Here is a 26261-nt window from a genome sequence, read left to right as displayed (position 1 = left end):
TTTGTCTATTGGACTACTTGGCGAACAAATGAAGCAATTTGAAGTTGTGATGGGCCTTTTTTTTTCTTGTTTTGACATTTTATAAAACGATTAATTGAAATAAAAATCAAGAAAATGTATTTAATTATTAAATTGAGTGTTAGTTCTCTTATATTTTATGAGACTTGATATTTGAACTAAAATTGTTGAACATTAAATGTGTTATGATGCTCTAATATTTGAGTGTACCAGCTTTAACCAATCATTATCTACTGTTATTGTGCTTCTTTTTATCCTTATATACATGATAAATACTGCATGTCTATTGCAGGAAGAGGGATCCCTCCTCTGTTGCACCTCCTGAAGTTTCTCCCTTTTTTCTTGTGTCCTAATAGAGACTCTACAAATAGATGATAGGATGGTTTTAAAGTCAAGTGTTTGATCTGGTTTGAAAATGTATATGAAATGTTGTATGAAAACACTACAACAATAACAGTTATAGGTCATAGCCTGAGGAAAAGTCACTGTGTTCTATCGAGTTCAGTTTTATCCTGATTCATGATCCTAAAAATAAATATTTTCTCTCTCCCTGATGGCGGTGTGAAAACATTTGTGAAACTTTGATCTGCAGTATATTTTAAGTGATTTAAAAGACTTCTGTGGGGCCTTTATGAATTCCTCCAGCTTAAACAACCATACAGTAACAGGAGTGTTTTGTGTCGAGGCTTCCCAAGGGGAGGATTTGAGGGAATGATCCATTTCTCTAAAACCTTATCAGCTGCACCCCCCATATAACAATGCCACTGTGTGCAGCCCCCGCAGCCTTGACGCCCACCCTCCCCCACCCTCGCCCACATGTGAGATGCTGTTGTGTTGTCTTGTTCCCCCACAGCTGGAGCATCTCCCTCTCCACCCCCCCTCCGCCCCTCTGCTTTTCCTCCATTCAACCCAAACAACGTGTCCGTTCTTTCAATTACACTATGCAGATTGTTTCAGAGGACAAGCAAGAAAGAGAAACAGATAGAGGCTGCAGGGGACAATGAAACAGCTGGCTATGCTAAAGCAGTTCATTTTGGTGTTCTATATTTCTTATCTCATATAGCTCTGTAACTGCGTGTGTAATGTACACTTGTGCACTGTTTAGGGACTTCAGGGACCTTGTTAAATATTACACTTTAGGCTTTAGGGTTAAGTGTAGGTTCAAGTTCAGATAAATGTTAGGCATGTAAAGCCGAGTCTGTAGAGAAGAAATGCAGCTGGGTCAAACAATGTCCTTAAGTGACATGGCAAATTGTGTCCTGATGTATCAGAAATTGTTGTTTCCGTACAGAATATGAACTGTATCATAGCTCCAACTTGATGCCACTTACCATGGGATCTGTGTTTCATTCATTATTCATTATTTAAAGCCGCATTGAATGATTTGGAAGCGTGTGAACAAGCTGGGGAAAAATAGAGATAATAAATAATATGCTGGCAAACCAACTTGCCTATTTACAAATCCAGCAGATATTGAGAAACATTAACATTCCCCTCCTGAGAAAACTGGCTTCTTCACTATGCTCACTAACTTCGTCGGTTACTTACAGGTATTGTTTATAGCGCTTTAGAGATTTAACTATGTTTAATAAGTAGTTCAATAACTATGTTTAATGTTAAGTATTAAAGTTTGCTTGTAGTTTCAACAGTGAAATGTTATTTCATAAATTAACTATAGTTTAAACATCTTGTGCACTGACAAACAAACATTGATGGACAACAGCTGCCAGCCAATCAAAAAAGAGATAATATAAAAGCAGTAGAAAGTTTATAAATTAAAGTGTTTGAGTATTTTTCCATTTGTTTCTCTCATTGTCTGACTGCTGTGTTAGGTTGTAGTTCATCTTCCAGCCTGTAGGCAGAGACGTTGATCTTTTTGGTAAAAGTTAGGAAAAAAAATCAAAATGGCGATGCCCGAAGGTGAGGTAGGTGAACGCGTTGCTATGGTGTGGTTGCTATGGACTTTATAGCTTTTACAGAGTCATTAATATTTATATAATACATCTGTGATGTGGTTTGCTTAATGGGTTCATGTGTTAATTTAAGGACTTTAAGAAACGTTAGGTTCATTTAAAAAAAAAAAGTTTCCCTCTAGGATGATCAGCCAATATAATAATTAATTTAATTCAGCTGAGTACATTTATAATGTAAAGCCTCTCTCTCTGTTACTGACACTGTGATGAATGATAACACCTGATAACAGATACTGAAACTGACATCAGTCTACTTGGTCTCTCTGTTTTCTCACTCTTTGCTTCATCATTATAAAGAGTGAAAACTGAACATTTAGCTACACAGGTTATTTTTTTTTACAACAGGTGTTTGTATGAACCTGTAGAAAACACTAAAATGTGTCTGTCAGGTTTGATGCTGTCTTTTCTCTCTTATCTGGGCTGTCATGCATCATAGCATCTTCTAGTTCTGGTAAAGCTAAACAAAAGAATTATTATTATTTGCACAGTATTTCAATACATGTAAATGTTCATTTTCCACCTTTACATTTAAGTTTGGGGAAGGATTTAATGTTTTAAACATATTTCATATATATAAAAATGAAGAAATAACACAGACAGAAAGAAGAAAAGTATTATTGGGTGTGATGCTTACATGTACTCATAACTATATATCCAATGCTTCTTCTTCCTTCTAACTTGTACAATAAACAACAGACACAAACATAACACTAATTAGTAGTTAAAAAGACCAATACTTGTTTCTGTAGTTTACTTTTATCGTACATGGACTTCCCAACATATTTTAAATGTGTCTCGATTGCATCCCAGTTGAAGACTCCCTACTGCTACTCTATTCCTACAACTTGTTTGTTTTATTGTTTATCCTACGGGTTTAAATTTTAGAGTTAGATAGTTAGAGTTTAGATAGTTTATAAATCCAAGGCACATGGAGACAACATGGAAGATTTAAAAAAGTAATCCACTCCCTTCAAAGCAGGTTTTCACTCTAATAGGACTAATTTTGACAAGATTTATAAATGTATTTTTTTTTGTGTTAAATAATTGCTGTATTAATTTAAAAAACCTTTGTTCTGCTTTTAAAAATTAATGGCAGTAATATCACATGACTGGAGATCTTCTACAACGGTCTTTATAGCAGTGAACAGAATAATAATTTAGTTTTGCAATTCAGTTTTTGCACTCCTCATATTTTTTAACCCTTAGCGTTTCTCAAGCTGCAAAAACACTGGATGCAACCTAATATAACTTATAGTATCATTTTGTTTGACCTTTCCTTCCCAGGTTGTTTGAACAGATTCAACAGTAACTGACAGCCCTCTTCCACTGTCTTTGACCTTGTGTGTCTGGCCCATGTCTGCAGGCGTAAAGAGCAACTCGACTCCATCAGTGATCTATTCTGTGACAGGGACAAGTATCCTGCTGATGGTCTACTTCCTATTGCGGCAGATGTACACGATGACAGCAGGTGTAATGACCAGGAGTGTCTTACTCGTTGTCAGTGGCTTTGATGGAGTCTGACTCTCAGGACTTTACTCCAACCGGCCAGGTCAGTTCCACTCTGATTAATTATCATCATAGAAATTTTATATTGAACCTCACCAGCCATGATAGATGGAGAAGCTTTTATTGATGTGACATGTGAGATCACAAACGTGTCATGTCATGTCAGCATCGACGATAGACAAGCCTGTAAATTACAGCATCTGATATCAAACACAGATAACATGCTTCATTAGCACATGAAGAGACTGGCCTACATTTTAGGCTCCATTTATTTTGACTGACAAGATATGTTGAAATAATTAGCATCTCATACATTTGTTTTGAGATGCTGGACAGCAATGAGCTTTTCTTTTGTTCACGCTTTTGTTCATGAATGAAACAAGCCCTGGTCCTCTTTAGGACTTGTTTGAATTATTGATATGGGCAGCATTCAAGTGATACTGTATACCCTGTACAATGTCGTCACATCCTCAAATGTTCCTCCCAGGATAGATCCAAGGACAATAATCCAGTACTTTATTCTGAAAGGTGGATATTGTTTATTCTGCTGATGGCTGAAATACATTTGAAAATCAATGTAGACAAACTGGTTTGATGTTGAACAACTAAACAGTGTTTTACACACTAGAAACACCTTTTGTGTTTCACATGCTTTAAGTTTATTCAGGTACAGTTTAATGTTTGTTAATAACACATTATTTTGTGTCTTTCAGTGTCTATTCACGAAAAAGCCTCGTCTTTATTGTTCTGTTGTACTGTATGTTGTATATTCCAGCTGAACTCACAGCCTATGTGCACTTATTTGGTACAACCAGAAAGTGAATTTTTTAATCACTTTGTCTTAAAGACAGTTTGAATATTTGCAAGGTGAAGACTGATATTTTTATAACTGAGTTTGCATATTTAATGTGAGGATGTGAGGACCTTGCAGGGATTTCACTTTGGTGCAGTCAGGCCTCTGTGTCAGGAGAAATCTTTAGATTTAAAAAAAATCTATATTTCTTTACATTCCTCTCTATATTTGTGTCAGCAATAAAGTCTATATTTACAGTACTCTTTATTATTTCCTGTAAAATTAAACATACCACACTGAATATGTTTCATATCTGTTTGTTCTTTCTCCAGTAGAGGGCAGAATTGTTTTGATTAAGATTTGAATAGTGACAACTCTGATTTTAGGATTGCAAAAAGGAAAATTTTCTTCTCCCAAGCCTTCCACTTTTAGACTTCAATGATTTAATAATTCATGCCAGCTGGAGTGTGGAAAATAGCCTTTCAATATTCCTACTGAGCTATAAAGTGTTTCCAGTTTTACTAAAATCTCTTCTGTAGTGCCACAAATTATAACTACATGACTGAAAACTGTTCGAGGTTCAGAAATAATGTTTCATTTTGGCTCCTTAAGCCTTTAAATGTACATATTTGATGTCAGATCAGCACTTTGTTCATTCGGGTGGAGATCTCAAGAGCATTTTTTTAATTGTTCTAATTGTATAGTCGTATAGTAAACCACATCATTCACACAGGTTATTTCTCAGCACTGACAGCGTAAGTTAATGATCAAACCAAATGGAAAGGTTTCCAAAGTAACCAGTTTCAAAACAAGCCACATTTCAGAGCGCTTGAGCAACAGCCGAGCACACAGAAAAACACTTGTTCATCTGACTGGCTGTAGGTCAGGCCAGTGTGTGTGTGTGTGTGTGTGTGTGTGTGTGGGTGTGTGTGTGCACGCATTTATAGTTTCCTCTTTAAAGCTGCTGATCATGACTGTGTTTTTAAAAGAATTGGTAAAACATGATGATTAATGTGGTTCTTCACGTGCAGCACTACATCCAGAAGAAACTGCATTATCTTAATGATTTTCTTTGCAGGGACAGCACACTGCAGCTGGACAAAGAGTGGTCATTCTTACCAGAGAGTGACATTGAAACCTGGGCAGTGTTCCACACTGTTGCTCCTCTTTCATTCACCCCGTTGAATCCAACTAGTTCAGACCAGATCACCACTTTGCTGCACAAAGAAGTGAAACCTTTTGGAAATTAATTAATTTTCCACAACTGAAGAGTTTCTGTTTGTTGTGCATTTGTGAATCATACACAGCTAATTTGACATCTTATTTTTTTTTTCTATATGAATGTTGGACATGTGACCAAGAGCTTGGGTTGGTAGTTGTCAAACATGGGGTCAGGGTCACTCAAACGTTCCCAAGATGAATTAGATGTGATTATGTTTATTTTTCTGATTTTTTTTCTGTTTTTTCTTGTGAAATACTAAAAAAAAAAAAAAAAAAAAACAGAAATCTTTTAAATCAAGAGAGAGAGAGAAAAACGACCCAAACAAGTTATAGCTTCATTTTAAAGGATCACAAGCAAAAAACACTGAGAAACCACTGCTTTGTTAACAATACAATATCTTAGATATTAAAGAATATATTCAGTGGTTGGATAATTCAGTGTGGGTTGTTCTAGCTTTATGTAACGCAGGTCTCAGCATGAGAAAGAAGAAGAAAAAAAAAAAACTTCACACCGGCTGTCCCACCCCCAGTAAAGTGTCCGCGGAGCTCCTCCCTTGTCAGATTGAGTTACTCACCTATCACTCACCTGCTCCCGCGTTGCCTCCTCTGCGACTGTGTTTCTGGGAACCGACAACAAAAGTCCGCGCTCGGTATTGGATGGAAACTATTTACAGTGTTGGATTTCAACTCTGCTCTACTTCAAAAACAAACAGGTTGCAAACATCCTGCGGAGTTTATCGTCCTGATCGGCTGCAGGGTGTGATGGCAGGTTGATGCTTTAAGGCGCTGTCTCGACCACGTTTGTCACCTTGAGCATCCCGTCCGAAAAACACCACAGTGAGTTCCTCTGAGAGGGGGTAAAAGTTACACTTTTATTTGTTTTCTTGCTTTACAAACATGGCTGCACTTGATAAATCTCGTCCATTTAGTGGCTGCTGCTGCTTTCCATCATAGTATATGGTCTTCATCAGCAGATGCCTGCTCAATTGTTCTGAGCTCTTATATGACTTGTTGTTAGTAAGTGATGATTTTTTGGGGAATAATAGGTTAATTGTCAGCACATTATGATTTTTTTTTGCAGGCTGGAATAAATAAATGCATCCACCGAGCAATAAACTTACTGTAACACTTGGTGTTGGGTCCTCCTAGACTAATTTTCTGCTTGCTTTCAGCAGCAAACCACACATTGCTGCTGTACATTTAAATCTGATGTCACCCACAACCGTAATTACAGCATTTAGCTGTGGACTGAGAAGAGTGTGCTTTCATTTGGGTTTAACATGCCTGTGAATAACCTCATGACATGCTGCACATCAACAACCAGAGGAGAAACTTTTTTTTTAGTTGGGTAAGAGTGTTGTTCTCCATGTGATGAGAGTGTTATATGAACAATTAGGGGCTGTGCTTGAGAAATCTGAAGTCTGTTTCTCTGTGCCCTGATTCAGAGAAAGCACTCTCACACCCACCTGCCTGACTGCACCTGTACACCCAAAGTACACCTGTAACATCATCACTAGACAGCATAGCAGTGTGATTCAGCCAGATGGCTGCAAGACCTAAAATAATAAAATCAGATAACCCTCTCTTACAAAAATGCTTGCTCAGGAGCATAAAGCGCAGTCCTGTTCATATTTATTTCTCCAAACACATTACATAAGCTGTAAATCATTACTAGATTTGTAGTATGACAAGGTAAGGTCAAGTGTCGATAGCGTAGACTGACCTTCTGTTAACGGTTTGTGTTTTTTCTTAATGAATGAGTCCAATGCTGTAAGCACTTTGTTTAAACTCACCATTAATGTGCACGTCATTCATGAATATGGTCAGTCTTTCTCGCTGCTTTCTTGAGTTTGTTTAATCTTCAGGTGTGTTATGGGTGTGTGTTTAATATAGGTATTCATTGTGTGAGAGCAGTTTTCGAGAATAAAATATCTAGTTGTTATTAAGGTTGAAGGTTACGGTGCCTTATCAAAAATATCGACACTATGCATTGCGATATTTTTTATCGATCAGAGTTCAAAGACCAAGATTTCTGACAGTAGGATGAGTTTCAATCGAAAATGGGATTTCGCATGTGAAGAAAAGAAACAATGCAGACCCTGTGACTGATACACCACTGAGCTGGAACTGAAGTTATTATTTGCACTCTTGTTGCTCTCAAAGGGTTGCCACAGAAAGCAGTATGATAGCTACGCTTGTCTAACCTCATTCCATTAAATATGAAAATGAAAAGACACAGATATGATCAGTCATTTTGGAAAAACTACATCATTAAATATGAGGCATGCCTGGCTTTGTGAGCAACCGTATTCTTGTGTAATTCGTTTGAAGGCTGTATAATTACCTCTAAATAAGAGGTTGTCATTATTGACCAATGAGCACCTTAGGCAGAGTGGAGCAGAGGTGTTCAGAGGGCCTCTTTACCTTCAACAACACATGACACCCAGCCTGTGCTGCTCCGGCTTCACCTTGTTCCTGAAACCTGGCGGAGGGCCAAAGCTGAGAACAATAGCGTTGAAAGGAGATGACCAGAGAGATAAGGACAGAAAAGGGAAGTCAACCTTTTGTGCAGACTTGACTTATTAAAATAAATACAGCTAGTTTTCTTTGGGTCTCCTTTTAATTTCTCAATAAGATTTAGTTGTGTATGATCCCTTTTGAAGATACAGGTGTGTATCTGTAGAAAGTAATACATGCTTAAGCCCTCTGTGTGAGCGTTGTTGTGATTTGGCTTTCAGACTATATGAGGAGATTATCTGTCGAGGCAGGTTACGTTTATGATCTGCTATGAGATAAGCCTGACTGGTTGCACCAGTAACCCGTAATATACAGTATTTACCTTGTGCATGTGTAGTCTGTTGTTGCTCGTCATGCAAAAACTGTTTTATGGTTCAGAAAGGAGGTGAAGGCATGGCATGAGGAAATCATAACTCATGAACCAATGGTAAAGGTCTGGTCAGAAAATGATACTGAAATGTTCACAGCCATTGTGGGAAGCACGCCCAGTGGCACAAGGTGTCATGAGGTCAGTATCTTACGGGTTGGGTTGGGTTGTTCTTGTAGAACACTTGCCGGTAACACAGGATCCTAACCTCTCACCGCCAATTAATAATACAAGCTGAATGCGTTACCTAAAGCGCTACATGGCTCAAGAAGTCAAGAAGTCACATATGGTGAAAGATTAGCCATTGTTAAATACAGCTCATTTTAGTCATTAATCAGTGATTATATAAAATGTGGTGATGAAATTCATTAAGAGAACCACACAGAGCCCATTCTGTTGTGTGATAATTCATTAAGGTCATTTAGTGTTTAGCCAAAGTGTGTTTACCTGATATACGTGTTACATAACGTCGTCAGTACGTGCCTTGACAGACAAGTCAGAGGCTCCAGGCGTAGAGGGAAAGGTGTGGGAGAGTTTCATTGTCTCACGCTGCCGTTAAGCTGTCAGATTTGGACGTCGTACTCTGTTGTTTGTCTCCTGTGAAGCTGTGCTAATTATCAAGTAGTTAGTGTGGCTGGGTGCAAAGCCCAACCAAATTAATTAACTGCAGATATAGTCCTCAACAGAGTGGATCTAATTACACAGCGCATATCAGCCTGCTGTCTGCCATTGTCCCAGATCAGTCCTCCGACTACCAGCAGTACAGGCCCAACACCTGGCTCTCCACAGTGGAAGAACAGGCTGTTTTGTAGGCTGCGCCTCAACTTTGCATACCACACCGACAACCATAATAAAATCCCTATAGCTTTTTATACTTAACCACCATGGACTGCATGTAGAAGCTCACCAAACGGAAAAGATATCTGATGCAACAGGCATTTAAAAGGCCTTTTAGATAAATAATGCATGTTTGTTTTGGTGGCTTTATCTCCAACACCAGCCCCTGCCCTCTCTCAGTCTTTCACTAGCAACCAACCTCTTTCTTTGTTTCTCTGATTCTCGTCCTCTTCTTTCTCCAGGTTGATGCCTGAAATCATGAGCGTCGTGGGACCTCCGTCGAGGCAAGCCAAGTGAGTGTCGCACGCATTCCTGCTTCCCCTCACATATTTACCTTTCTGAGTGTTGGCTAATGGTGTTACTGCTGGGTTACTTTCACACAGGCGCCAGAGAATCACTAACTCAGTATGTAGAAGGTGGTGTGGGTCAGGGACCTCGGGCACAGAGAGGGTCTGTTGAGAATTGTTTGCTTTGCCATGGGTTTCCTGGCTTTAGCCTCCCTCCATGTCCTACACCCTTTCTCTCCCTCCCACCTCTCTCCCTCTCTCTTTCTCTTTCTCTCTCTCTCTCTCCCTGGCTGGTCCATATGCTCAGAATCTCAGACTAATCTCTTCCAGTGCTAGCCAGTCTGCTCTGCGTATATATCACTACTGAGTTTGTTGTGGGCTTGCATTCATGAGAAGTGACATTGTGGGAGTCTTAGAGAGTTTGTGACACTGACATCCAGAGGTGCAGGGGAAAAGATGAAGAGCATGAAGCGTAACCCCGTCTCCTCTTCTTGTCATTGCAGTGGAGTGGCCAGATCGGACAGCAAGATCAGCGCCAAGGCCCTCTATGGTAAGTGATAATACTGTTTATTGTTGGCGTGTATTCAAGACTTTGCTTTTTCATACCCTTCACATGTGACACCTGCCCTTATTTATATGAGTCACTAGAGACTGTTTACAGACTACAGCTTGTAATTTAGATGGTTAAACACTCTCACTTGTCAAGGAATTGTTTTATGAGAGCTTGCTCACTGTTATTAATTCAAGGACCTTATATTTTATTTTGAGTTAGATGCACACACACTGTGCTATTTCTGCTACAAATGTATATTGAGTAACATTTACAGTGCCCAGCTATTTCTAGCAAAGTGCTTTCTTTTGTTTAAATGAAGCTGAAGTATGCTTTTAAAATTGTACATCTTCTTTATCATTTAATACCTTTTCTAACTGTGAATCATCGTCGTTCAGCGCTGTAATTGACTCCCATTACAACAATGTTCAATTTGTTATGCAAATATGAGGAAATCCAGCACTATCACTCTATCATATGTTGCTGCAACCACACAGCCTCGCTGACCTATCACAGTCCTCTCCCACACACAGTGATAAGAGGGGGCCAAGGTCCTGCTGAGGGGCCCTGTCGTGTTCATGCTGCTGAGACCTCTGTCAAACACTGAGGGACGTGAGGAGAGAAGCTGGGGGCCCTGAAGGGAACAGCTCTGCACCCACCCGCATAGCGTTGTGTGATTTGTTGTTGGATGCATCAGGCTTTTTGTTGTTCGTGTACACTTTGTAGTCTCATGTGCTTTGTAGGGCATAGCTGACATTTTATTTTAGCTGCGGCATACTTACCAGGGTGTGTGTTTGTGACTAAAATGTGTGTTATATTAAGAGGCAGCGCTGGGTGTGTCTGTGTGGTTGGAACAGGGTGGGGGTGCTCATGTCTTGCAGGTAAATAAAAGGCGCATTGAAAAGTGGAAAGGAAGAGGCGGACTCTCATTCACCTCTGGTCCTCCCTGTGTTGCCTCAGACATGAGCTCACTGGTCCCTGCCGGCACCTCCTTCCACACTGCCAACATAGAGAAACATTGTACAGCATATCATAGGCCAGATTGAAACCTACACCCAGGTATAACAGGATAACCTGCTCTTATGCATCGCTGCACTGTTCCATATTTAGAATAGCCTCAAATGACAGATGATGGTATTGTGAGGATGCAAGATGCTCCCAAACCATCTGACTGTGCACCTTATTGTCTGTGAAATATTTCTGTGCCACGAGTCATCCAAATATCCACAGGATGCACCCATACCTGTGATCTCTCTGAAATATCCTGCTGTACGTGTGATGTGCCTGTGCTATTTTTTATTGGCTTGTTTCATCCTGTGTGGCAGATGGTCACCACTACCTCATCACTGCAGGACAGGGGCAGCATGCCTGTCCTCCTGAACCAGAGAGGCAGGAGAGTGCACAGTATTGTTGTACAGCATCCATAACAGTGGGAGATATTTGGAGAGATAGAGGACTACAGTATTGGTCCTCACTATAACAGCAAAAGTCTCAATCTCCAGTATGCAAAGCTGAAAATCATCACTCACACAATGAGGGCAGGTGATGCAAATGATGTGCAGGTCCTCCCACCTGATCTGTTATCAGCACCTTTAGTATAGAGCAGTGAGGTGCCACTTCAGACTCATCATCTCTGGACTTAACACCCATCCAGCAGCTTTCTTGACTTTCTTGGGGAGCATGTCTCTGTCAGGTAAAATGTTGTTTGGGCTGCGAGTCTAAATCGACAAGTGGAAGCTCTTGTTAAATCTTTGATCTCATCCTACTGCACTGTTTTTCTCGAATGGCTGCGATAGATCCAGCACTTAGTTTTTGTCTGTCAGCCTTATTTGTGCAGATCCACTCATGTTGTATCTATTTGTCTTTTGTTACAGCAGTATTATCAGCGGCCATATTTGACAAAATAATAGTGCTAGTGTGTTCGGCCTCTTACCTTCCTCGATAAACAAATAGTTAACGTAGATCTGTGTTCATTGTTTGACTTTGTAGTGAATCAGCCTTTGAGAATTTAGGTGATTTTTTTTAACTTAATTTTTATTTCAGTTTCAGCAAGTTATACAATCATATACATGCATATTCACATTTCGTCTGCTGTTTCCCACTTATGATCTGCTTAGTACAGCATACGAGTACATGCTTTAGGTTAAACATGTGTGCAAGTTACGTAGTTAAATAGGAGTGACACAAGGACATAAAAATAGATACAGTATGTATGTGTCTATGTGTCTACTGCGCTCGTATAATCATGGTAGATCTTCACCTGTTCCATATTGGGCTTATCAGGCTTTAACCTTTTAACTGTAAAACATTTAAGATCTGCCGTCAGTAGTATTTGTAAAAGCTATTTGAGATTTGAGGTGATTTGATATTTATATAAATCACACAGCAGCACAGTATTATCTGGGTGACCGCGCCTTGATTTTGGGTTGAGTAATATCAGAAGTCATTTTTATATAAAGGACAGTTATTAGTGAAGGGTCGGGTTGTTTGATTGATCTGAGTGATGTATTGGTTTGATAATCTGCCAAGCAGCCATGTTTATCACTGGTCATTGACTCTGGAGAGCCCTGAGGATCTGCCCATCTGCCTGCTAAGTGGCTCTTATTGCAAGCTGTTGCAGCGCTGTGAATTGATTGGCATAAATGTCAGTCATTAATAAGACATGGGCCGAGCTCGACTTTCAGAACGACACCTGACGCTTGTGTTTCACCTGTGGGGAGCCAAGCAGGAAGGAAATGGCAGGAAGAGGAAAGACGCACGCTTGCATCATTCGGACAGTCACAGTGGTTGCATGGATAGAAAGTCAGTGCTGGGAATACAGTCACAGCTTTATGAAACATGTTTACATCACACTGATTCATCAGAAAGGGTATATCAAATATTGGAATGTACTTTAGAGCCTCGACACACATTTTGTTAAGTGTTAGGCAAACACTGCCTTTGTGTCACATTCACCGTAAAATGAAATGCGCCTGAACGTCTATATGAAGAGAAAACCTCTGTGGCATCAATATGTTGACTCTGTTGGGTGTGGGACAGAAAGAGACCTGATATGAGATCTGGCAATGGAGTTGATAGGAACAAGCTATCATTTAACCGTAATTGTTACCTGCAGACTATTCATCTGGTAAATAGGTCAATGAGCACACTGGCACACTCATTACCATAGACCAGAACAGTAGTACATACAATGCTGTGAACAATGCTGTTTTGAAAATGTATTTTTTTGGAGGGGGGGCTTTTTTTGATAGTTTCAGCTGAAGAGTGACGCGAAAGAAGAGAGAGGGAGAGATAGGGGATGACATGCAGCAAAGGCCAAAGGTTGGAATCAAACCGCCGCTGCGGTGAGGAGAGCTTTATAGTGATTTTCAGCTCATTGTTTTGCTGTCCAGCCCCTAACTTTACTGTTTTGGTTCAGTCTCACCGCACTAAAAACTCTCTGTCCGCAACCTGCTTAACACCAGACAGACACAAATAAAGACCAGCTGGTGAACACCGTGTGGCATTTAGTGGCTAAAGATTCATATATTTCCCTCAGGTTCAGAGATAAAAGCTGACACACTATATTATCTCTTGATCACAACCTCATACAAGGAAGCTTAGTCATAATAAAGCAATCAGACCTCTGATTGCAGCAGTGGAGAAGTCGACGTTGGTCAGAGACGTGCTTCAGGTGGTGTTGAACCATGCCCTGTGATGCCCTTGATATCTTGTAGTGGTTTTGAAAATAATGTGTCAATTTCACAACATTTTTCCTTCCAAGTGGTCAAAAATATTATTGCAGGTTTAGAATACCCACAGCTCAAAAACGTGTCTTGCTTATTATTACCTCAGTTTGATGCTTGCCACAAATTTTGTTTTTATATTCATCTGCTGAAGGGGAAAGTTTCACTTGCTTAAATTGCTGAGTTTAAGATTGAACGTCACAGTCACATTGGAGGTGGAACCAGTATGCAACCCAAGTCTGACGTGGAAACTTGAAACCTGCAGTCCACATACAGAACAATGAGATTGGACTTCTTCTGGATATCGTGCCACAGATCAGTAAATGACTATGATGCTGTTGAGAGGTGTAGTCCCTGATTTTTGTCAATCAGGTCACACAGAGACTCCTGAGATTGATGAGGTTTAATAATTAACTTCTGAGTTTGGCCTATTTTCAATTTATTTCCCCTCTAACAGGACACATTGGACACAAAATAATGCTAAAATATGTAATAGGTAGTACAAGTATAGTTTGCCCACTGTTGCATTATTGCAAAGCCCCCTGTCGTGTTTCCTGCACCGCTGCGAGTGGACTGTAAAATGCACTATTACGTGTACAGTTGCCCTATGAAACAAAACATACACACGTTACGTGTTCTTATCTCTTCCTTATTGCCCTGCTGGTCTTTTCTGTCCTCACATTACTCTTTTGTTTCATTTGTTCGCTCTGCTCAGACGCACAACATGTGGGCTTCAGGTCTGTGTCGTAGCTGGCTGTTTACATAGTTAGACCTACAATAACATTGCAGACAGGAATTTTCTGGGTTTCTCATTTTTGATATTCTTCTTGTTTTCTTATCAACAGAACAGAGGAAAAAATACTCCAACTCCAATTTTATTATGCATGAGACATCACAGTATCATGTTGAGGTAAGATCTGCTCTGTTTCTTTTTCTTTGAAAGATTCAAGTGTGTTTTTCACCATTCCTGCATTTTAAAACCTTTTAGAAATAAAGCCAAATAATACGTAGAAATCAAAAACATGGCAAAGGCGTTTGGAACTCAATCAAAAATAATTTTAGCACGTATTAAAATATAAAGTATAAAGTAATTTAGTGATTTTTCCTTCGCACTTTGAGTGAGCCCAGATATTTGCAGTTTCCTCTGCATTGTGCTGTGTATCATCATTCTTTATTTTTTAAATGTTTTTCATATAATTTACTGTACTATTATTATTTTGTTGCTAATACATGTGGTACCTGTCACATGCTTTGAATCAAAGCAAATAGAATATATAGTGAATTTGAAAATCTGTATAAAACAAGAAAAATCCAGAAAATCCAAAAGTTTAGCCAATCGTCACCAATTTAAATCAAGCTGAGGACGTTTGTTCAAAGTGATTTATCTCTTTCTTTTCAGTTTTTTTTTGTGTGTGTTTCTGTCCTGGCTTATACAAATGTAAGGAAATATTATACTTAACATCTACAATGTACGAATCTATCATTTTAACAGGGTCACTAAACCTCATGTGAAAAAACATAAAAGTAAAGCACTTCCTGAAAATGTTTATAGTCTATTGTTACTTTGCCCAGAGATAAAAGCTGATATGCTATTTAATCACTTGATTACATCTCATATAACTGTGTCATAATAAAGCAATCAGGCCTCTGACTGCAGCAGTGAGGAGTCCGAGATGTGCTTCAGTAAGCTTAGCTCAGCAGACAGACTGGGAATAGGTAGCTTGGCTTATTCCAAAGGTACCAGCACATCTGGAGCTCATTAATTAACACTTTATATCTATTGTTTTAAAGTTTTGGTTTTATGTGGCAAACTATTTCTAAACTAGAAAGAGTTACTTGGCATTTAGTGAGGTCCTCTTGCCATGTCTACGTTGTTTTTGTACAGATTAAACAAACGGTTAAACAATGATAATATGTGTTAATTAGTGAGCTTTAGAGTTGATGGTATGTGGGTCTTATGTCAGCTTTAGACAGAGACAGGATGGGTCTCACCTTCTGACTCAGTAACTGACTGGCGTTGCAGCTTCATGTTGAATGGACAGATATCTTAGTGGTAGCGATTCTCTCATTTAACTCTGACATATACCAAATAACTAGTATATTTCCCAAAATATCAAATTATAATATTAATACAGACAGTTAACTCGAAATATTCTATTCTATATATTTCAAATTATGCCCATCAGATTTCCAAAGCAAACCTTTCCGACTTGCCATACAGTCAGTGTGTTTAGGTCACATCAGGCCATAGTCCCCTCATAGATAAAAATCTTACCTTTCATTCACCAGCCCACTGTTTTCTCCTCAGCATCTCTCCACATTCATTATGGACAAGACGGAGGCCATCGCCACCGTGGATGATGCCATAAAGAAACTGGTCCTTCTGGACCAGAAGGATAAAATCTGGACACAGGAGATGCTCCTGCAAGTCACGGACAAGGCGGTCAGACTGCTGGACTGTGACACACAGGTACGACACCACATCATATTATGTTAATATTGATATATTGATTTGTAGTATTTGTTTTCCCCCAGGTTGCTCAATGTTTTTGGGCTTAGAGACAGAAAGCCTGCATTGCAGAGTTATTGCATATTTTATTAGGCACTCAAACTCTATGACATAGTGTTTCGAAGTTAAGTATCTGACGATATCTGGCCCACTGTCTGCTGGGTTGGTCCCAGACTGCCCGCAACCTTCTAAAGAATATGGAGGTATAGTTAATTGTGATGTAACAGTATGCAGTATAATGTATTTTATGAATGTTTTCTGAACATTTTACACACACGTCATAATGACCTACATGGATATGATCTATTCATGCACTGAACAACCTTTAAAGGAACAGTTTGACTTTTTTTTTAAATTTGCTTTTTGCTGAAAATTAGATGAGAAAACTGTTTTTCAATTGTTTGAAGCTGAGTAGTTAGTGAGTTTTAGAGGTGCTGCAGATATGAGAGTGAGCTTCTCATCTAACTCTCAGGAGAGCGAAATGTCAAACTATTCCTTTAATTAGTATTTGTCCCAAATTGTAGTATTGTTTTAAAACACTTACTGAAGACTATCCTACTCAGATAGTATCTTGTTCTTTCCCTGCCTCCACCTCTTTCCCTGGAAACATTTCTCTGTTGTGCTCCTGCAGGAGGAGTTGGAGAACTTTCCTCTCTCCACCATCCACATGAGTCAGACTGTCCTGAATCAGACGCGTTACCCCTCCGTGCTGCTGCTGATGTGTCAGGACAAGGAGCAACACAAACCCGACATCCACTTCTTCCACTGTGACGAGGTGGAGGTGAGTCTAAGGTTTAGTTATTACAGGCCTGGCTCAGTTTGCGTCCTTTATTGTCTGTGCAGGATTGGCTGGCTTTGTGTTTTGTGTCACCCATAAATCCGAGCGGCGGGTGTTTGAACACCCGGTCAGATTTCAGTGCTGTTGGTGGTGGTGTACTTCTGTATATCCTTTTACATTTTTTTGGGGTCTTGTTCAAAGATATTTGCTCAAGGGAACAGGCGTAATACTATAACTTATTGTAAAGACACTTTTACAGTTCAGAATCACTACTTATGAGATCAAAGAAAAAGCTTAGAAGTACCTGATTGCCATTATTGGGCTCATAACAATTGATGAGTGCTGGAAGATTAGTACAGCAACCAGAGCTTTGTCTAATTTATCTGTATGTTTGCATGTTTCTGCCTTTTTCTCTGTGTAAAGCTACTCCACATGAATTGCCCTCAGTGGGATTAATAAAGTTGTTTGTGAATTTGTATTTGAATTAGGAATGAGCAGGTCAGATAAGACGGGCAACTTCACCCTTCTTTTTAAATTTGACTCTGTGTCTCTCTTCAATTTCTTCAGGCAGAGATGGTTCATGAAGATATAGACAGTGCCATTGGAGACAACAAGCATGGGAAGAAAATGAGGCTTCAGACGCTGAGGTGAGAACAATGCTACAGTATATACACACACACAAATGTTCTTGCAGTTGAAGTAGGTGACACTTATCTGTAAATAGTAGTTAGCTACCTTGATGTCTGGGTGCTGAAGGTTTCAATTCCTCCTCCTCATCATCTTCTTTCAGGTTGAACAAGGAGAAAATGAACCGTCACAGAGAAACGATCCTTCCTCCCATGGCCCCTCAGGGACCCACTCCTGCTGCCAGGGGACGAGTAGCAGCAATGAACACACAGGGTGAGAATATGTTCTTGTAACAGTTGCATTCATATAAACGTGTTTTTTCTTTAATCACACAAGCTTTTTTTTGTGTTTGGATGTAGACAGACGAGCCTCCAGACAACATGACGTGGAGTCACATGAAGCACTGGCCCAGCGCATTGAGAAGGATGTTGTGAGTGTTTGTTTTCTTTTAATCAACATTTATGTCCACTGTCATTATATTACACAGTTCCTTTCATAAACATATGTTCTCCTTGCTAAATCCCCGGATTTGTCTCCCTCAGCAAATCCTCAACTGTGCCCTGGATGACATAGAGATCTTTGTGTCACGGCTGCAAAAGGCAGCAGAGGCCTTTTCTCAGCTCAACCATCGCAACAAGAGTAAGAAGAATAAGAAGAAAGGACCAGCAGGTCTGTCTCCCTTTCTTCTTATGCGGTGGCCACGAATGCAGTGACAATATAACTATATTGCTCACAATGCCATGTTTGTGTCTTTTTGTGTCCTGTGGCCCGGGACTCTCATCCAGTGATGCATGTGTGGTAGTTGAGGCCAGTTTGGGCTTCTGTTAAGTAACAGCACAGTACTCATTACTCATTGTCATTACTAAGGTAATATTATTACTTCTTATTCACTCCTTGGGAGTGCTGATCTGGTGTATTTGATTTATTATTTCCAGTGTGCTTCTGTCTGAATTACAGTGTTGTGTTTTTGTTAAGTCAAAATATTAGTAATATCAAAAGTAGGTGACTGTTCATGGAGGATTGAAAACTATTTTTTACAGGGATTCAACTCAAAAGTGTATTCATGGACACATAGTTGGTTAAAGTAATAATATTACTGTAATATATTGCTGAGTAATGTCTTACCATACAACACCAGCGATGCTGTGATGCTGTGTTTTTATATGAATTCATCTTGTTCCCTGTGCAGCAAGACAAACTGCACATGTAACATACATGTGACTGACTAATGCGCCTGTGTCAGGGGCAAACACACACGTGTTGTTTTTCACACATAGTTTGGTAATAACTGTGTAGAAGTGACACAGATGTGTGTTGTCCATGACTACAGAGACAGATGTGCTGAAAATGATCTATCTACATAGATAGGTGCAGTTTCTCAACTTTGGTCAGAATCCCATGTGGGGGTCACTTGTTGGCCAAAAGATTTGTAAGACTGATGTGTCGATTCAATTAAAAATGTGATTTCTAATTTGATTCAATAGTTTGATATATCATAACCTCTCTGATCTTTCTGGGATTGTGAGAATTCTGTGACCTTTTTGGGTCACGAGTTGAGAAACCATGATGCAGCACATTCTTTCTTGCCCTTTTTTTACTGTCTGGCCAAGGTGAACTTTTCATCAGTAAAGCTGTTTATTAACTAAACATTTTCATATTTCTGACCTTTATTTTTACTGGAGACATAGATTGTAAGCTTGAAAATAACATTTAGGTTTACTAGCCTTGGCCACAGAGTGAAACCTGAGTTCTCTCTCATAACTTGGCTGGCGTAACTGTGGAGTGTGCGTGTGGTCATTGTTGCTCTGATTGTTTACAGAGGGCATGCTGACCCTGCGAGCCAAGCCCCCCTCTGAAGCAGAGGTCATTGATAGCCTGCAGAAACTAAAGCTGGCGTTCAACCTCTTGGTGAGATATCACAGCGCCTAACCTCTCTCATTCAGCACGCTTATCAGTTGCCCTCCAGTTTCTAACCACGCGTGTCTGTCACTGTGCCCCCTGCAGGCCAAACTGAAGAAACACATACAGAATCCAAGTGCGTCTGAGCTGGTTCACTTCCTCTTTGGCCCACTGGAGCTGGTAAGAGCTTTAAATCTGTTGTTGTTGAACAACAGGAATGGTTGGAAAGGTGCAGGTACAGATGCCATCATACTGAGCACTCATTTACAACAATGTAAATTCATGTCACGCTAAATGAAGTTCTCCATGTCACTGGATACCCTCAACGACAACTCCGACAGAAATACACTGAGCTTCTTTTTACCGGCATTCCTCTAATTGTTCTTATTCTTTTATGCCGCCACACCCACTCAGCTAAACTGGAGGGACGTGGCTTTTAGCTCTGACTCAGGTGCAGCCACAATTACATAATGTTGGTTTCCCAACCTGCAGTGTTCAGCCACACCTCCGATACTGCTGAATAAGAAACACAGAGCTGTGATTTTGCCTTGATATTGCGCAGTAACCTCTGGACACATTGGATTTGCTTGATAAGGTCGAGATAAAGCCGGGGCAATGATATTCAAAATGACCCTATGGTCATTAACTGTACTCAATAATGTGATATACACACACGTGTTTTTATGTTTTTATCCAGAGTGCTGCTGTTGTTTATTGTTGTTTATGTATCGACTTTTTAAAATTGCTCCTTTGACGACTCTGCCTGGGTGTCAAACTTATTTGTACTTACTTATTTGTTAATCAGATATATTTACTGGTTCAAAGTTTGAAATTAAGAAACATGCACACAAACTTGGCATATGCGGTATATTTTCATGAATGAATAAAATGTTTCTTTAAACTACAATATTGAAAAAAAAAAATCATTTACATTTCGGTACCAGTACCAAAAACTGAGCTATCATACCGGCATCAATATTGAGCATCTATAGTTAATATATACAGAAAGTATGTACTTTCTTTTGAACGCATTCACTCATTTGTAGTCAGTAAACTAATACTAGATGAATGCATCTACAGGTGCTGCAGAGCTGTGGAAATCCTGAAATGGTGCGTTCAGTAATCTCCCCTCACCTTTGCAAAGATGCTGTCGACTTCCTGCGGGGACACCTCACCCCCAAAGAGATGACCATTTTCGAGCTTCTTGGGGAGGGATGGACTAAACCCAGGTAAATAAATGGCTCCACTTTTTAAGTGCAAAGACCTTTTACAATTTCCCTCTCATTCACCAATTTACACACGCACACACTTCATGCAAGGTGTTGCTCTGACCATTAAGAGCAATTGGACACTTAAACACAGGTGCATTGTTACTGCTGACTCTCTCTGTACGGATGTGTAGTTTAAAGGTCACATTTCACTATCATTTTCCACCTACAGGGCAGAGTGGCCCAGGGATCAGTGCGCTCCTCCTTATTACCCAAAATTTCGTAATGGCTGGGAGCCGCCGGTAGAGCACTTCAGGACGGCGCCCTGGGAAACGGAGGGACCCACTGCACCAGCAGCAAATCCCACCAGCCCCAGTTACAGAAGACCTTCAGTTGATGAAGTAAGGTTTTTGTTTGTTAACCAACATTTGTAAATGTACTGACCATTACAGATCCAAACCCCTGAAAATAACAATCTGTCTGTTTTTTCAGTTTTATGGAACTCATTCTTCAAACTCGTCGAATGGGTAAGTAACAGCCTTCACACACTTTGCTGTGTCTATTACACACAAGAGCAAACTGTGCTGAGAGGATACTCTGTGTTTTAACAGGTCTTACGGGAATGGGATGCCCCACGCTCGCAAATTTGCCAAAATTCTCTACCACTTTGTAGCACAAAATGCCAACGAGCTGTCGGTGCTGCAGGATGAAATCCTAGAGGTAAAAACAACTGACACAAAGACTGATTATATATTAACATAATTCAGATAAGCGTTTTAGCATCCTGCAGGGATGGTGCTAAATCTCAACTAAACCTAATGGTGACTGTGTCAGCATTTTTAAGCTGTGTTACACAAGCCTTGAATTCAGTTTTTCCTTGCTGTAGAGTGAGATGTGAAATTTGTCTTGTAGGTGATAGAAGATGACAAACAGTGGTGGAAACTACGAAATCGCAGCGGCCAGGCCGGCTACGTCCCATTTAACATCCTGGACGTGGTGAAGTTAGAAGACCACGAAGTTTACCAGGTGATCTGCTTTCCAAGACATCCATTACTGTTCTTAGATTAACATGTTTTACACCTGACATTTCTGAGCCTGTTATGTAGTCCTGAGGTGTATTTTTAGCTTTGCCTCGGGCAACGTGACGTCATGACAGAAAGTTTCCAGGTGCTACACTGAAGTTTAATGTCAGAAAATGTTTCAGACTTTGCAACAGTATTAAGATGCCAGTCTGACTACAGACTTAGAAGACCAGAATGCAATGCACTGGAGACGTTTTGACTTTTTTCGGCTTTTTGTACATTGAACAATTTATGTCAGATTCACTTTCACTCACTTACTGTCATAATCCTTATCTCAGCTGAGCTCAGCCTGTTATCAGGATGCACCAAATGTAGTCGTAAATGTTTCTTTATCGCTGTTTGTGGATAAATTACTTTGGGGAAGCAAACAGGAATTTTTGTTTCCTGGTTGAAAGTACAAAAGATGACAGATGCACATTTGTTCCAACGTGTAGGAGTTGTTATCATTATCATTCAGAGATAAAGTAATCAACTGAATTAAATCCCCAAATAAAAATCATCACAGATGAAAGCTAAATGACAGTAAAAGTTTAACTTTAACAGATCTTAGATCAGTGCAGCTTTGTCTGCAAAGTCTTTTGTGATCCGACACATTGTGCACCAATATGTTCCTACCCTCACCGAAAGCCTACATTCGCAAAGACACGTAGTGAATGCATTTAAGCTGCATGCAGGTTCATTAACACCCTGCAGCAGCAGCTGCTGCATGCAGATACTCTTCCTGGAGTGAAATACTTTCACACACATTTTTTTTTTTTTTTTTGCGTTTTGCTTGGGGGCAAAAATGTATCAACCAGAGTGCGATGAAAGACAAACCTGTTTTTGTATTGTATTCTATTTTCTCATGAACTGTGTTTGTGTCTCTGTGTGTGCAGCAAGGCTACGCAGCATCACCTGCTAGTCCTCTGAGCCATGGAAACATGGGTAAACCCAATGACCAAAGTGAGTGAACACAAAGCAGTAAACAAACAAAGTCAGATTTAAAAAAAATAAATAAATAAAAATAAAAAAAGCAGGTCTCACAAGTTGTTCTCTTCCTGTTTTTTTTCTGTGCCGCAGTGATGGATGAGTTATTACAGACGATAACTGCAAACAAAAGCCAGCCCACGAGGAAGTTCCGCGTGGAGCGACCATCCAGCGCCCAAATACCACTCGCCTTTGACTCAAACCCGGAGCAGGTGACCGCATGGCTCACCTCAAAAGGTTTCTCAAAAGCGTGAGTCACCCATGACGCTCATCAGTCCACCAAATCAGAATACCTTCTTCTTCTTCACCTACACCTTCAAATTCTGACTGGGATGGATTGCCTTTATCTGGCTTTGCAGTGTGTTTAGCATATGACACATTTTGCATTTTGCTCCACTGGGTTAAAGCACACAGAGCTGCTTGCTATTTTAGTACATTGTGCACAAAATCCAACATGTGCAATGTCAGCAGTGTCTGTGTGTTCTACCGCTTTTTTAATGAGTCATAGGGCAGAGCAGCTGTAATGATGACCCAGTAAGTCAGCATGCACAACACCAGGATGTTGGAAATGACACACCCCAAAGAAATACAGTCATGTGTGCTTTTCCTACTGTTCCATGTAAAAATGCTTCTTTGTTTTCTTAAATCACTCCCTTCTACTGTCACTGTCAAATAAAAAAGAAAGTAAATGTACAGATTATAATGAGTAAATGAATTGTCTGACTCTCTTGTCAACAGGACAGTTGACTGTTTGGGAATCCTGACTGGAGCCCAGCTGTTTTCCCTCAACAAAGAAGAACTCAAGGCGGTGTGTGGAGAAGAAGGCCGTCGTGTCTTCCTTCAGGTCTCCGTGCAGAAAGATCAGCTGGAGGTCGGTAACACTTAAACACCTGTCACGACAAAGCTGCGATGATGAACACACTTGTTTGCATAAGATGTAAGAAGACTTGAATTGATATGAATAAAGCACACGAGTTAACAATCAGTCTTCATCTGGGCAGGTTAGGACAAGTGAATAGACTCATAGGTGCAGTCAAAAAAGGGGGTGTGTACATGTATGGAGAATAACTTAAAAACTAAAAACAGTACAGCAGATGAATTATTGACACTGGGTATTTAAAAAATGTACAATTTGATCAGTTAAAGCTCAGATCTTAAACTATAAAATAATGAATTACCTGTGATATTATTCATCAAACGTTTTATTTACTTGTGTGGCTGTTTCATGTAGGGAGGATCTAAAGCAAACACAAAGAGATCATGATGAGCATAATTACACTATTCAGACAGGAACAAAAGAAGTAGGTTGTGACTCAGTCAGTGCAGAGAGATTTAGAGGAGTCCCACAAAGGGAAAAAATTTTGATTGTTCAGTCAAAGATTAATCAAAGTAAGCTTTTTTTGTTTCTTATTTATGAGTAATTTCTTAGTTATTTCTTAGTTTCTTAGTTATGAGCTGATTACACTGGGGAACACAATTTTTGTTGAGTTAGGTCTGACAGCTGTTTTTAACTAATTTTTGGGTGTGGAATCCAAAAGAGTTTTTCTCTATCACGTCAAGTTTTTGAACTATAGGATCCCCGTTTTCTTAAAAATAAAATGTGAAAAATACTGTACTTAACAGATATGTGCTTGTTTTCACTAAACAAAAGTAACAGTCTGTGCAATGATCTTTTTGCTCTCGCCAAACCACGCGGATACCAAATGCCAACTCTTCGCGTGTTCCTTTGGTCCACATCCGTAAACTCTCGACACACGCCATGGGCCCCTCACAAAGTGTGCCTTTGTGAGGGGCCCATGGCTTGTCTTGATCACAGAGTTTTACTTTAAAATATGCAAAATATGCTTGTTTGACAAATGCACTGATGTTTGCTTTCCTCTGACTTGGAATGGTGAAACTACCACAAATATAGCAAAAGGAGTCAGGGTTGGCTAGCTTTCTGTTGATAGTACTGACCTAATGGGAGCTGCACACACCTCTCATCGCACTGTCTCAATTGTGACTACACAAACAAGTTGCCACGTAGCTGTAGATGAGTCCAATCGTAATCAGCTGGCAAGTCTTACTACAGCTACATCAGTTGAATTTTGCTTATCTGGAGGGTAAGCTGTGGAGAAAAAACTTGCTAGAAAAAAACTGACTGCAATTTTGGAATCAGCATGCCAATTTTAGTTTTAAAAATCTAACTCAAATTGTTCCCCAGTGTAAGCACTTTAATAATGATCATACAGTTTTAAATGTTTGTGTAAAATTGATTTATTGAACACAGACAGGGAAAAGTAGCACTCCTTAACCAGTCTGTTTCCATTGATTTAGCTAATTTATGTGTGACGGTGCAGTCATTGAAAGGTCCTTAATGGCTTCTTTTCGAGCTGGTTGTTCTACACTTTGTAATGAGTGAATCTTTAAAATAAAGATTTGTCCTTTCTTTCCTTTACAGGCGACCAAAGGAGGCTCAGAGCTGCAGGAGATCATGAAGCGGCAGCTGGAGAAGATCGACTCTAGCAGCAATGACTGAAGCAACACGACCCATCCAGGCGCTTTCCTCCCCTGAACACTCTCTATAACTGCAGCAGCCTCTTAAATCAACCTCCGGTTAATTATGGCCTACAGCAGAACATACTGAAATGTATACATTTTTAATTGTATATTTATTTTGTATCACCCAACATGTATGTATTCAAGTGTTTTCTTATCTCATGTTGCTTTTGTTTGGATGTCTCATCAGATTCTGTTGCATGAAAAAAGGAATCTGTGTACAGTTTTGTGCACGCGTAAGTGTATGCACAACAAGCATGTAACGTACATTATTGTACAAGCAGTGTGATGTTGATGTAAATGCTCATTGTTAATATTGCGGCTGTTTACTGAATTACTTAATAAGTAGATCTTAACTACTGCATATCTAAATCTGTGCCAGAATGTATGACACATATATGATATATAGCCAATTATTTTCACATTACTGTTTACAGGTGAAATAAATAATAAAACACTCTCTATGTTAGTTCTCATCGGAGAAGTAGTCTCATCCTGACTGGAAACTGCAGATCATGCGGTTGGTATTACTATGGATAAAGATGTTTATAATCAGACATTCTGGCAAGCTTATAAGCACTATAGAGAAGCTGTCAATAATCCTGCATGAAGGTATTGTCAATGATAGTAAGATGCTGTTATTAATGTGTTTTTATCCAGTCTGAATCGCACAGACACACCGGAATAATAAGGAATATATGAGATTATGTCGTTTTGATGTGAATAATTAAATGATGATTTCAACAAAACATTTAAAGGGGTTGTAAATATGATGGGACACTGTTTAAAAGAAATAAAAAAAACAAATAAACTTGGTAAATATTTGATATCACATCTTCTTTGTACATAATTTCTTGTAT

The 26261-nt window shown here is 39.6% G+C and overlaps 1 protein-coding gene across 3 annotated transcripts; it reads left to right on the top strand.

Annotated features, from left to right (window-relative positions):
- Window positions 1–6088: 6088 nt before the first annotated feature.
- eps8l2 (EPS8 signaling adaptor L2) lies at window positions 6089–26228 on the top strand. Of its 3 annotated transcripts, none has more exons than XM_027272782.1 (21): window positions 6089–6348; window positions 9475–9525; window positions 10023–10069; window positions 14640–14704; window positions 16103–16264; window positions 16935–17084; window positions 17649–17728; window positions 17872–17981; window positions 18068–18138; window positions 18251–18347; window positions 19528–19616; window positions 19713–19787; window positions 20688–20836; window positions 21048–21216; window positions 21308–21342; window positions 21427–21535; window positions 21728–21841; window positions 22773–22839; window positions 22957–23113; window positions 23602–23734; window positions 25304–26228. In XM_027272782.1, exons 2-21 carry the CDS (start codon window positions 9479–9481, stop codon window positions 25379–25381), a joined length of 2004 nt encoding a protein of 667 aa, XP_027128583.1. In that variant the 5' UTR covers window positions 6089–6348; window positions 9475–9478; the 3' UTR covers window positions 25382–26228. The 3 variants fall into 3 exon arrangements, with proteins under 3 accessions (XP_027128583.1, XP_010751599.2, XP_019132775.2); XM_010753297.3 differs by having other exon boundaries at window positions 6090–6348; window positions 18251–18377; XM_019277230.2 differs by lacking the exons at window positions 6089–6348; window positions 9475–9525; window positions 10023–10069 and adding an exon at window positions 11555–11762 and having other exon boundaries at window positions 18251–18377.
- The last annotated feature ends 33 nt before the right edge of the window (window positions 26229–26261 follow it).

Source organism: Larimichthys crocea, chromosome XXI (genome assembly GCF_000972845.2).
Source record: "Larimichthys crocea isolate SSNF chromosome XXI, L_crocea_2.0, whole genome shotgun sequence".
Taxonomy (NCBI): Eukaryota; Metazoa; Chordata; class Actinopteri; family Sciaenidae; genus Larimichthys; species Larimichthys crocea.
The sequence above is the reverse complement of the archived record's forward strand: the minus strand, read 5'-3'. Positions and strand labels throughout refer to the sequence as shown.

Excerpts from the sequence above, each read along its gene's own strand:
- eps8l2 (XM_010753297.3), top strand. The coding sequence starts at position 9,479 with ATGCCTGAAATCATGAGCGTCGTGGGACCTCCGTCGAGGCAAGCCAA. Across the intron at positions 10,070-14,639 it reads CAGCGCCAAGGCCCTCTATG|AACAGAGGAAAAAATACTCC; the intron begins GTAAGTGATAAT and ends TCTTATCAACAG. Across the intron at positions 17,085-17,648 it reads TCCACTGTGACGAGGTGGAG|GCAGAGATGGTTCATGAAGA; the intron begins GTGAGTCTAAGG and ends CAATTTCTTCAG.